Consider the following 12937-nt stretch of genomic DNA (forward strand, 5'->3'; position numbering starts at 1 on the left):
GCTGCAGGTATGTCTCTTTTTTGTTGAAGGTATTTTTATTAACTATTAACAGGAGATTTTCATTTTGAATTTGATTTTTAGTAAATACCTTAAACAACATTGCTATATACATCTATCGAAGCTCTTCTTAGAAGCCTGGTTTTTTTTTCTTTTGTTTTTTCCCCAGCCCCCATGGGATATGGAACTTGAAAAAAAGTTTATCATTCATTACACTTATGGATGTGACTACAACTTATAGGTACTATTTCTTCCCCAATTTGTCTATTTATGACAATCTGCTATTCCAAGTATGGCTGTTTGCTATTGAATATCTTCCTTTGTTTGCTTTTTCTTTATTTTAGTTTCTAAAACTGGCCTTTTCATCATCATATTCTTCTCTTAATTTTGCAAGGCTACTAGGCTTGAGCTTACATTTTTATTTATTAGCAGATACTCACTATCTTTAATTTATTACAAAATATTTATCTGAAGTAGCTTGATGTTCAAGGTGAGCTAACATATGGGAAATTTGGGGAGTGGTGATTTGACAAGAGATCATATTTACGTGGACCTCCACCAAAAAACCTCGCCTTGCCCCCTCCAGGGGTACCCGAAAGTGTGGTATGTATTTGTTAATTTCATTCTTCATCTATTGATCTTCGTAGGTTGAAAATGATCTTAAGCAAGCATTTGTTTTCATATTTCCTTCTCTGCTACACTTATATGCTATTAATTCACCATGTAATATGTGTCTCTCTCTTTAGTAATAAAATTATTTTGGGCAAATTACAAGGGAGGTTTTACAAAATGACTCTCCCCCCCTTGAGGAATATTCCATGTGCAAAGATATTTTTAACCTTCACTAGTGTTTTTACTTTTTAGATCTTTTACTCATTACTAGTGTTTTTAGTTTCTAACGTCAGCATATTTTAACGAACTCAACCCTTTGGTGAGAACTTATTCTTTGAATTTTCTCACTCCTAGATGTCTATTTTAGGCCTTCCCATGTTGATTCCTTTGAGAATGTTATTTTGCCTCAAACTTAGGTCGTTTAGGATTTATGGGCCATATCAAAAGTGGTACATAACCTAAAAATTTCTGACCTGATGTTAACTAAACTAACAAAATCTCTAGACTAATAACAAAAGTGTTGTAAAATAATTTTCTTTATTCATGCATTAAATGGTTGTAGTACTGTTATCTACCATGTAGGATTTTTATTGGTTGATATTTTTAAAGAACTTTTGGAAACTATGCATCAACAAGGCTGGGACATCAGGTCTGGTTTGCTGGAACATTATAAATGGGGCGGCCATGTTTTGGGTTCAATTATAGAGCCTCAAAGTTGAATTATGTCTGTATTTAGTCCTCTCTCATAGGTTGTTGTGCTAATTGGGGCAGGGTAAATTACCTCCCACATGCACTTCCTGTTGGGTTACACGTGTGAGTGAAGTCCCACATTGAATAAATATGAGAAGAATGAGTGGTTTATATAACATAATTGAGCACATACCCATTGGGGCTTAGGCCTTTTGGGTTAAAGTGTGTCTCAATATGCTATATTAATTATTCAAGGAAGCTCCCCAAGGTGTTTATCTCCCCAACAAGTGGTATCAGAGCTCATGGTGGTGTGCGGCAAAGGTGGTGAGGTGTTCATGGTCCCTACCCAGCGGGGACAGAGAAAGCCTTAACGGCCCACACATAAAGATCCTGGAGAAGAAAAAAGCCCAACAAAGGAATATTGCTAATGGTGCTAAATAATGGTGTGGTGCGAGGTTCCCATGGACATGGACGTACGGGGTTCCCATGGATGTGCGTGCAGGGTTGACACGTGGTTCCCATGGATGGCGTACGAGAGACCCATGGATAACGCACTGATGAAGTGAAAAGCCCATTAGGCAAGGGGGAGTGAGTAGGACTTGTTCATGACCCACAAAGAGGTCTTGAAAGCCCATAAAGAGGCAGACTCACACGTGAGGGGGAGATTTGTTGGGTTACACGTGTGAGTGAAGTCCCACATTGAATAAATATGAGAAGAATGAGTGGTTTATATAACATAATTGAGCACATACCCATTGGGGCTTAGGCCTTTTGGGTTAAAGTGTGTCTCAATATGCTATATTAATTATTCAAGGAAGCTCCCCAAGGTGTTTATCTCCCCAACACTTCCATCATATTTGCATATAAAGATAAAATATTTTCCCACCTCATACAATTATTTGAACAGAATCTCCCCCCACCCCAGCTCTCTCTCTCTCTCTCTCAGATCGTCAAGAGCCATAGCCACATTATAATATGATATAGCCAGCTAAGTAATACCATCTCTGTGACTAGATTCTTGAACAATGAATTCTCTAGTTGTTGACACCAAATTTTGAGAAAGCTAAATTTGGGGGGGTGGCTGTCAATAAATTTTTTGTTTAAATTGTAAATTTCTCCCACCCTCTAATGGAAAATTCAAAAAGTCAGCGGGGCCCATTTTAAGGATGTGAATATAATTTCTCTCGTACTGTAAGGCAAGGTAATGCAGTTGCCCAAAAAGTAAGGCTTTTTTATCCTCTATTAGTCTAGATGGAGTCTATTCCACCAGATGTTGATTCTGTTATAGTTGTTGATTTTCCAGCTCCTTATTAATATTCAAGTTCGGTATTTTTTTCAAAAAAAAAAAAAAGATGCAAATATTCAACCCTAGACTAGACGTGAATTCTAGATGGCTAGTGAATTGACATGGAGAAAATTTTTTTTCTTCTTTATAATTTATATGATGCCAAAAAAAAAAAAAAAAAAAAAAAAAAAAAAAAAAAAAAAAAAAGAAAGAAGAAAAGAAAAGAAGAAGAAGAGTTGAATTTTGAAAATGCATAAACACATAATGAGATGGATTACACGCCAGATTTAACATACATCAAAGAATTAAATTGAAACCATAAATCTACATGAATGAAATTCCAAGTGGATCGGATAATAATTCAAGAAGCATGAGTCAAATCGTGCAATACAGATGCATCCAAGACTCCGCTGTCTTTTCTCTTTTCCTCTTGTTGCCTTTTATTTAAGCCTTTATGTTTTTGTTTTTTTTTTTGTTTTTTTCTCTAATGATTAGTGTTGCTATTTCTTTAAGCCAATCCAGTAAGCCTGATTGCCAAAAGCTCCAAACGCCACAAATTTTTATAGATAGGTCATTCATGTTAGAAATAAATACTCATAATGAATTATTGTGTAACAATTCAAAATTTAAAAATTTGTGAAAGAAAATTGTAATTTTTTTTTTTTTGTCTGTAATTTGATATATTCAAGTTTCATATTTATTAAAAAAAAAATTAAATTTTAATTTTTTAATAATCTCTTAAATAAAATTTCTAAGGCCACCGCTGTGACTTCGATCAAGTTAGGTTTAATTTGGGTCTGGAAAAAAAAGGGTTAATGAGTGTAGGGTGTAAAGCCGAGCGAGCTTTAACTTGTAGAATTATTAGTTTTTGACACCAAATTGTCATAGAAAAGATGATCGTACTGGACAGGATTTTACAAGGGGTCCACAAAAAAGATATTCTACTTCTTCCATTATTGTGTCCATGTAAAGGAGGATTCCAAGATAAGGCATTCATATCAACCACTCACATATTTTAATTTAGTGCAAAAAAAGTGAGTGCGTGCGTTAAAGTTATCACCCTATATATTGACCTTTCTATTAGCATTGTTTCCAAGTCCAATAGCCCATCACTACCAAAACCATGAAGATGAGTTTCTCTCATCTGATTTCACGGTGTAAACTACTCTGTTTGCTATTGTTTTTGCTTCCTTTTGTCAATGCAGTGTCCAAATCTGAAAACTACCAAACATATATCATCCACATGGACCATACTCACAAACCAGAATCTTTCTTAACCCATGAGTCATGGCATCGTTCCATCCTAAATTCATTGTCGTCATCTCCTGCTGATGACAAAGAACTATTGTTGTACTCATACAACCATGTTATGCACGGCTTTAGCGCTAGGCTCACACCCTCTCAGCTATCTGAGATTGAGGAATCTCCATCTCACCTTGCCACTAACCCAGAGTCCTTTGTTAAGTCAATGACAACCTACTCCCCTAAGTTTCTTGGGCTACAAGAAAACTTTGGCATCTGGCCTACTGCCTCGTATGGAGAAGATGTGATCGTAGGCGTGGTTGATACAGGAGTTTGGCCAGAAAGCGAGAGTTTTAACGACAAGGGTATGCCACCCGTGCCGAAAAAATGGAAGGGCAAGTGTGAGAATGGCACGGCTTTTAGCCCTTCATACTGCAACAAGAAACTCATTGGGGCTCGATTTTTTAACAAAGGAATCCTAGCTCAGGGTTTAAACCTATCTGAGTATGGCGAATATCTTTCTCCAAGAGACTTTGGTGGTCATGGAACGCACACAGCATCCACAGCAGTTGGTAACAATGTTCCTGGAGTAAGTTACTTTGGATATGCAAGAGGCACAGCCATTGGGATGGCTCCTCGTGCACGTCTTGCTGTCTACAAAGCCCTTTGGCTAAAAGACGGATTGGGTTTAACGAGTGATGTTCTTGCTGGCATGGAACATGCAATTCTTGACGGGGTTGATATAATGTCTTTGTCTATTGGCTTTAATATGACATCTTATTTCAATAATGATATTGCCTTGGGTTCTCTTTCAGCAATTGAGAAAGGGATTTTTGTTGTCTGTGCTGCTAGCAATGATTATTATTTTAAGACAGTAGACAACGTAGCACCTTGGATCACAACTGTTGGGGCTGGTACACTTGGTCGAGAGTTTTATGCAAAAATGACTCTAGAAAATGGGGTTTCCATTGAAGGTAGTTCATACTTTCCGGAGAGTGTTTTCATTACTGATTTGCCATTGTACTATGGCAAAGACAACGTGAGCAAAGCACTTTGCAAGGACAAAACAATGGATAGAAAGGAGGTTGCAGGAAAGGTAGTCATCTGTGATAGTTCAAGTTCAAATATTTCTCAACAAATTAAGGAGGTCGAGAGGGCAGGTGCTTATGTGGCAATCTTCTTGACTGATGTTTACTTACCATTATCGTATGAAGAGTACAGCATTCCGAGCCTTATTTTGCCAACTGAGTCAGAAACTTTGGTTAAAGAGTATGTGACGAGGGTGAAAAACCCAAAAGTGAAAGACATGAGGTTTGTGTTAACGAGGTCGGGTACAAAGCCTTCCCCTCAAGTGGCCAGTTTCTCTTCGAAAGGTCCGAATCCAGTCACTCCAGGAATTTTAAAGCCAGATATTATTGCTCCAGGAGCTGATGTTTTAGCCGCGTCTCTACCCTTTAAGTACATCAAAGTCGGAAACTATGATTTGGTTACAGATTATGCATTAATGTCGGGCACATCAATGGCGACACCACATGTTGCTGGGGTTGGAGCTTTACTGAAAGCAATCCACCCCAAGTGGAGCCCAGCAGCTATCCGATCGGCTATGATGACCACGGCCTATGCCATGGACAATACTGGCACAATTATTAAAAGCCAATTAACAAATGATTTTGGCTCACCTCTGGAGTTTGGGGCAGGCCACATCAATCCGAATAAAGCGATGGATCCAGGACTCATCTATGACATGGGTTTCCAAGATTATATTGAGTTTCTGTGTGGCGTGGAACACACTAAGAAGCAAATGAGTGCTCTCATTAGACGAACTCAATGGAGTTGCAGCAACAAATCTATTCATGATCTAAACTATCCCTCTTTCACGGCCGCACTCACAACCAAAACCATATATCCAGTAGCAATGAACTTTAGCAGGGTTGTGACAAATGTTGGAAATGATAAAGCTGTTTACCGGGCACATTTGGAGAACATTCCGACTGGATTGAAAATAAGTGTGAACCCAAGGACTCTTACATTCACCCGCAAATATCAGACTCGAAGTTTTGTTGTGAACATTGAGCTTGGTAGAGAATTTTCGAAGGTAATTTATGGTTTTCTCAAATGGATAGATCAAGATAGCCACATAGTATCAAGTCCTATAGTGGCTATCAATTTCTAGTAGACAATATTGGCATGTTCCCGTGATAAATACTATGATCAATTGCCGAGGGTGTCTAGGCTATATTCCTTCTCAGTTCAAATAAAGGGTTTGTTGATCAAGAAAATTTCAAAAGACTGTCGTGTTATAACTATATGTTGGCTATGTGATGTAAGATTGAAGTTGTCATATATGGTATTTTTTTGTATGTACCAATAAAAACAGTGGTCCTAATTTACTGTTAGGACCAGTGAAAAGAGTCTAGCGTGTAATACTTTTGCAGTAGCAAGAGATGGTGTTGTTTTTGAGTTCAACCTCTGCAGTTGAATAAGACAGTATAATAGTATGCCAATTTTAATCTATTTAAAGAGGTTGCTTTATATATATATATATATATATATATAGTAAGAATCCAGTCTAAAATTTTGATTAGATCAACTAAACTATATCACGAAATACAATAGAAGCTACATCTTCAAGTGTGTCTTCTAACCATACTTGAGGCTGACTTGAAAGTTTTGCCTCCTAGAAACTAGCAAGCGCATAAGCAACAATATTACTGTTGCGTGTAACATCTGAAAAAGCAGAGACCATCTTAGACTAGTAACCATTTTCTTGTTTCTCAAAAAAAAAAAAAAAAAAAAAAAAAAAAAAACCATTTTCGTTATATTGTCAATTACATGACCATAATGAGCAAAACTGGTCTCGTTTTAATCATAACTTCCGCATTCCCACCAAAGAGAACTTCCTGCAATCCTATTTCTTCATCAAAATGTACCGTTCTTCTACAAGCCTGTACTCTTTGATTTGCCACTACAAAAAACGCGGTCTGCAGCCGCGTTTTGGAGCCGCGTTTTTGGAAAACGCGGCTACAGCCTTTCCTTTGAGCCGCGTTTTCCAAGAACGCGGCTCAAAGGAAAGGCTGGAGCCGCGTTTTTGGAGAACGCGGCTCCAAGGAAAGGCTGGAGCCGCGTTTTCCAAAAACGCGGCTCCAAAACGCGGCTCCAGCCTATCCTTTGAGCCGCGTTTTCCAAGAACGCGGCTCAAAGGAAAGGCTGGAGCCGCGTTTTCGAGCAACGCGGCTCCAAAACGCGGCTTCAGGCCAGTCCGGCTAATTTTTTTTTTTTTTTTTTTTTTTTTTTTAATTGTAGCTTGAGCTGCGTTTTTTTAAAAAACGCAGCTTCAGAAATGCTTGAAGTTTCAGTACAAGTCTGGAGCTGCGTTTGAAACGCAGCTTCAAGTTTCAGTATAAAAACAAAAAAACAGAAACGTGAAACCCCTCACCATCGAAACAGAAAACTGGCTCTCCGATCGCACAAAACCCTCACCGATCGCCCACACTCCCCTCACCGATCGCACACTCCCCTCACCGCTCCAACAGAGTCCCCTCACCGCTCGCACATCCCCTCACCGATTGCAGACAACTCTCACCGCTCCAACACACTCCCCTCACCGATCTGAGACAACTCTCACCGATCTCACACTCCCCTCACCGATCTCAGCCCACTCTCGCCGATCTCAAGCTACATCAGTTCCACCCTATGTGAATCCCCTTCCTCCCTCCGCTCTTCCTCCTCTTCCTTTCCTTCTCATCGATCGCTGGCACACACCCATTCTCGCAAGGCCGACTAGCGGTAAGTTTTTCAAAATTTTTTGTTTTGATTCCTGTTTTGGGGTTCCTATTTTTGCTTTACGGTTTCAATTTTAGGTTTAGGGTTTCGGCCGTTGATCTAGGGTTTTGATTTTGGGTATAAATGTTCAATTTCAATATTTGGTTTTATATTTCAATATTTCAATATTTGGTTTTGGAGATGTTTGATCGATGAATTCATATTGGGTTTATTCATGTTTGTCATTTTTGCTTGGTGGGTTTTTGATATCTGTGTGTGTGTGTGTGTGGTGCTGCTGTGTGTGTGTGTGTATGACATAGAAGAGTAGACTATCTTAGTGAAACTTGAAAATAACTTTACTCAGGAATAACATAGAAGAGTATGACAACACTACAAACTCAGAAAAAGGAATGCATCCTTGTGCTGTTTTAGTACACATCCTTTGTATTGGGATTGCACTTCTTTTTTAATGAATTTATTTACCTAATAAAAAGGAATGCATCTGAAAAGACTTAAAATAATTTTAATGTGCTTAGTTGGTCAGCAGATCTTGTGTGTATTAACAAACAGTGTAACTTGAAAAGAAGATAAGAATGCATTACTCAATAGAACAGAGTATGCCAACATTAAAAACTCAGAAAAAGGAAAGTAGTTGAAAGCATTGAAATGAAGAGAAAATTGAATTGGGATAACATCTTGGCTTCCCCATTTTCTATCTCTTTGGTTTGGTTTGGTTATATAATATGGCTCCCCAAAGGCAATGTATGATTGATTTTATGTTATATCTCCTATGCTATCATTTTGGTATTTTATTTATTTCTTTCTGTATCATTTTCATTGATAAATTGTAGGCTTCCTGCTAATTTTGTGCTTCTATCTTTTTAGGGAAAAAGCACTGAGATCAAATGTGAATGTCTTGATATTTTATGTGATGTGACCATGGGCTGCTTTTAAGTGCTCTTTTGTCCCAGTTGAATTCAAATCAAGCCAGTGTCAGAAAGAAGACTGTGTCTTGTATTGGTAAGCTTTATTAATTAGTTCCATTGATTGTGAGTATTAAATTTTACTTTGAGGTGGTGTTTGTTCAATGTTTTCATTTTTCTGTTGCTTTATATTGAAGACTGTGTCTGGACTTAAACCTTTCTCACCAGTCATAACTCAGCTGGTTATTTTGGTCAATTTTAGAAAATAGGTTTTGTAGTTTTGATTTCCATTGTGTCTGGAGTCTGAAAATGCAATTGAACATGGCTTTTGATTTGATGGAGTGCCACTAGAATATTCAACTGGAGATATTGTGGCTGTTGCAATTTGTGACCTTTAATGTGGAAAGTTCCCTTTTCACTCTATTATGGAAAGTGGAAAGTAGAAATGGTACAGTTTTAATTTTATGAATAATTTTTTTGTTTTTAAAGTTTTATTTATTTATTATTGGATCCATTTTATTGTTTTTGTAAGGAAGCAAGGAATAAACTATATCTAAAATAATAAAACTTTTTTTAATTACAAATATAATTATTTGAAGCCCATTATATCTGTTTTGTGGGAATTTTTCTTTATCATTAAGGCAAGATATTAATGAATTTTTTTTTTTTATTTTATGTAGGCAGGATTAGGCCATGGCCAGTATAATAATAACTTTTTTTATTATGTAGGCAGGATTATTATTTTTTATGTAGGCAGGATTATTTTATATCTGTTTTGTTTTTTATTATACTGGCCAGTATAATAATAACTTTTTTTTATTATATTAGATTCTAATATAATCTAACTGAAACTTACTAAAATAATGAAACTTTAGAAAACTTTACATAATAAAAGAAGATAAACTGAATTTTAAACTCTACCAATATGCTAACAATAAAAATAAAAGATATATATATATATACACACACAATATGTACAAATAAAATTTTATTTCAAAATAATAATAATAACTCTTATTTTTGTTTTCTTTTTTCCTCTTATTTTGTTGATAATTGCATATGGGGAAAGCTGATGCTGAACTTTTCCCCATCTGGTTGTCTCTTATGAAAAAAATGGTTGTAGCTAGGATGTGTCATTGTTTTTGTAGAAGCGAAGTAAGAATTTTCAAATGTATTACGTAATATACTAGAATATAATATATTAGTATAGCACGTAAAAAACTTCACAGTATTTGTTACAATAATTAAATTAACAAGTATTTACTTATTTTTATCTAGACTCATTATTTGCATGTAAGTTCATGTCAAGATACAAATTTGGATTTATTAGCACATGAGATGAGAATATTTTTCAGTGATTTTACATGGATGATCGAAGAGATCTCTTACCTTTAACTCAAAAAGAAAATGAATATACAAGCGGTTGCTTGAGATTCATTCAATTGAGGTGTCTCAGGCCATTCCATGTGTTATCTTCATGATTTGCATGGCGTTTTAAATGTAACGCATGGCATTGTTGCTTAAATCAGCTTTCATCACTTTTAACATATAATAGGCATTAGTATGCAATACAAGTATATGTTAACGAATAATATATAGATCGTATGTGTTAATGTATAGTACACAATAACACACGTTAATAGCTCCCTCAAACTCAAGTAATAAAATATACAGTCATACCTAGCCCACTTTACCTTATCTTGTACATCACACATATTTATATAACACATATATTGTTAACATGTAATTGGCAGTGAGCTTTAAGCCCACTTTACCTTGTCTTATACAGCACACATATTTGTATATTACACATGTTTTACTGCACACTATTGTCTCTTGTACTGCACACTACTGTCTCGCCATAATAGTCCCAAAAATTATATTGTACTTGGACCTGAGACTTATGTTGTATCTCTAAGTATTACTTTCTGTTTTAAAATTTTCAAACCAATAAAAAGTTGTGAATTTTTTTATAAGTAAAAGAGACGAAATAAATTTAATCGTTCTTTCAACTATGATATTATAATTTTGTTTTGTTTTCTAATGAATGATATTATAATCCAGTTAATCCTTTTCAATTGCGAAATCTTTATTATTATTTAATTATCAAGAGTATGACTGTGATCTTACTCATTCTTTGAAAATATATATACACATTGTCGGTGGCCTCAGTGCAGTGTTTGTTCTATTGTTATGTATACATCATTGTCCCCTTCATCATAATTAAAAAACAAAACCGGGACATTTTTTAAGTGAATAATAATCATTGAGATTGTTATTCACTTTCAGAATGCAATAATAAATTTATTTTAATCATATCCGACTCTGCTAATTTTTTCTAATATTTTGAGTTGGATCCACCTCACCTTTAATTATTTTTCCGGCCACACCTTTTGACAAAAATAATATGTCTTAGATTGCTTATCTCATGCTAGAAAACTAGCTAGAGTACACTTACGAATATTGCCATGACAATCACTGGAAGTAATGGCTTTGAAAGCTTTCCTTCAAGAGATACATCAAATTGACTTGTCTCCATTAAAGTTTGAATTGGCAAAGTGGGTTCCTCATAGAAAATGATTCTTTTTTTTACTTTTGTCCTCTGTCTCTCTGTCCCGGGTTTTTTTTTTTTTTTTTTCCCCCTAAGCTGGATACAAGAAACTACTATATTTATTTAATTATTTATCATGCTAAAACGTACAAGCATACCCTAATCTGCATAGAACTTAGATAAGCTATTTTTCACAATAACAAAATACTTTCATAAGACATCTGTATATGTTTTTAAGAGCAGTTCTTAAAGCTGTCAACATGCTGGCTTATTTTTGATTGAAGACTAATTATCTGTCTTGATGGATATTGATCAACTAGTATATTTAGCTAGCTACACTAGCTACTACCTGAATTCCAACCGATTATGTCTTGCCCTATAGCCCGCATTTTTTGTAGTGCAAGATAGTCAAGTATGGTGTTAATAATATTCCCAGCACGATGAAGTTTTCAGTAATGAATAATTGGTTAAACTAATGGTCTCAAAAGACTGCGACGTTAACAAGCCTTGTGTTTTGGACGGTCAGTTATGGTCAGTTCTCATATCTTTTTTTTGGGTGTGTGTTTGTATTTTAAATGAACTGTGAACAGCATATTATTCCTATTGTCAATTCCTTTTAAAGCTAAAGAAGTTAAAGATTTGTAGGTATGCAGGCAAACAATACAACATATTAACATACGATATTGTCCTATTTACAAAGATAATACTCAGGGCATATAATAGCTATTTCTTTTGACTATGTTGGAATAGCCTAGAATTGTGTAGGACTAATGTGATGCCAGTCCAGTCCATTCCCTTTGAAAAAACTTAATATATTTGGATTTGTGACAATTTTTTCCCCAAAGGGTACAAAAGATTTCGTGCAACATTTTTTTGTCTTCAGCATCTCTTGTTTCTCTCTTTTCTCCACTACCTTGCTAACACACACATTGCATCCTGGACAATAATAGTGGTAGTGGTCTTTTTTCTCCGAGTAAATAGTTCATTACAGGAAGGTCAAATTTATTTTAATAATGTTAAATCTTTAGTTGATGTTGAGATTTGAGAGAGAGACAGAGAGAGAGAGTCTTTGACTTGTCTTAACACTTTTTATATTTTTCTTTCTTTGTGTTAGACATAGCAAATAGATTATTGAAGGGAACAACGTACGTCAATTGGTCAGTACGGTTTTATATATGTTAATTTCAATTATCAATATTTTGTATAGAGCTCGAGTCTAGCTGCTCAAACATGATAATATCTTTCTTTCTTTTTCCTTATCAAGTACAAATGTATGATGGAAGCAGCTGATACTTATTAATCGAGAAAGACACATACGGAGAGTAGTAAATGGATGTGGCATGTTTTTCAAAACAGACATGATCGACTCTAAAATTTTGAGGACTTGATTGTTGTTATTGTTACATATGTTCTTACTGTAGGGTCAGTGCACTGACCCTGCAGTAGCTTCATTTCTTTGATCGACTCCATTTAGTCCTTCACTCAAAATACAATGGCAAACATAGTCAAACATGGATGCTTTATTCTTGGAAATAAACGCACACTAATTTCTTCTGCATTAAATAAACAATTTGATTGGTAGAGGCCGTTTGAACCAATTATTCCTACCAAATGTTGAAATAAACACACACTAATTTCGTCGAATTTGTTGCATCCTCCATTGAGGTTAATTTCTTTGCTACTTGTACAAGGGATATAATGGCCTCTAAGCCCTTTCTTTTTCTTATGATGTGAAAGTTTTACAGAATCTTAGACTATTCAAAGACTATTCTCTCAAAAGACTTGTCAAATATCGCATTTCTTCCTATTTTTTATTTTTTCCTTTTCTCTCTTTTCGTGCCTCATGATACATTATTAAGTACCATATATAGTTAA

The 12937-nt window shown here is 35.5% G+C and overlaps 1 protein-coding gene across 2 annotated transcripts in view; it reads left to right on the plus strand.

Moving 5' to 3' along the window:
- The first annotated feature begins 3657 nt into the window (after positions 1 to 3657).
- LOC126723561 (subtilisin-like protease SBT1.8) overlaps positions 3658 to 12937 on the plus strand; it is a 90777-nt gene continuing 81497 nt past the window's right edge. For both annotated transcript variants that reach the window (XM_050427120.1, XM_050427119.1), the window contains exon 1: positions 3658 to 6007. In XM_050427120.1, the coding sequence (XP_050283077.1) occupies positions 3708 to 5999 (2292 nt within the window). In that variant the 5' untranslated portion in view covers positions 3658 to 3707 and the 3' untranslated portion in view covers positions 6000 to 6007. The remainder of the gene's footprint in view (positions 6008 to 12937) is intronic.

This window comes from Quercus robur, chromosome 4, assembly GCF_932294415.1.
Source record: "Quercus robur chromosome 4, dhQueRobu3.1, whole genome shotgun sequence".
Lineage (NCBI taxonomy): Eukaryota > Viridiplantae > Streptophyta > Magnoliopsida > Fagales > Fagaceae > Quercus > Quercus robur.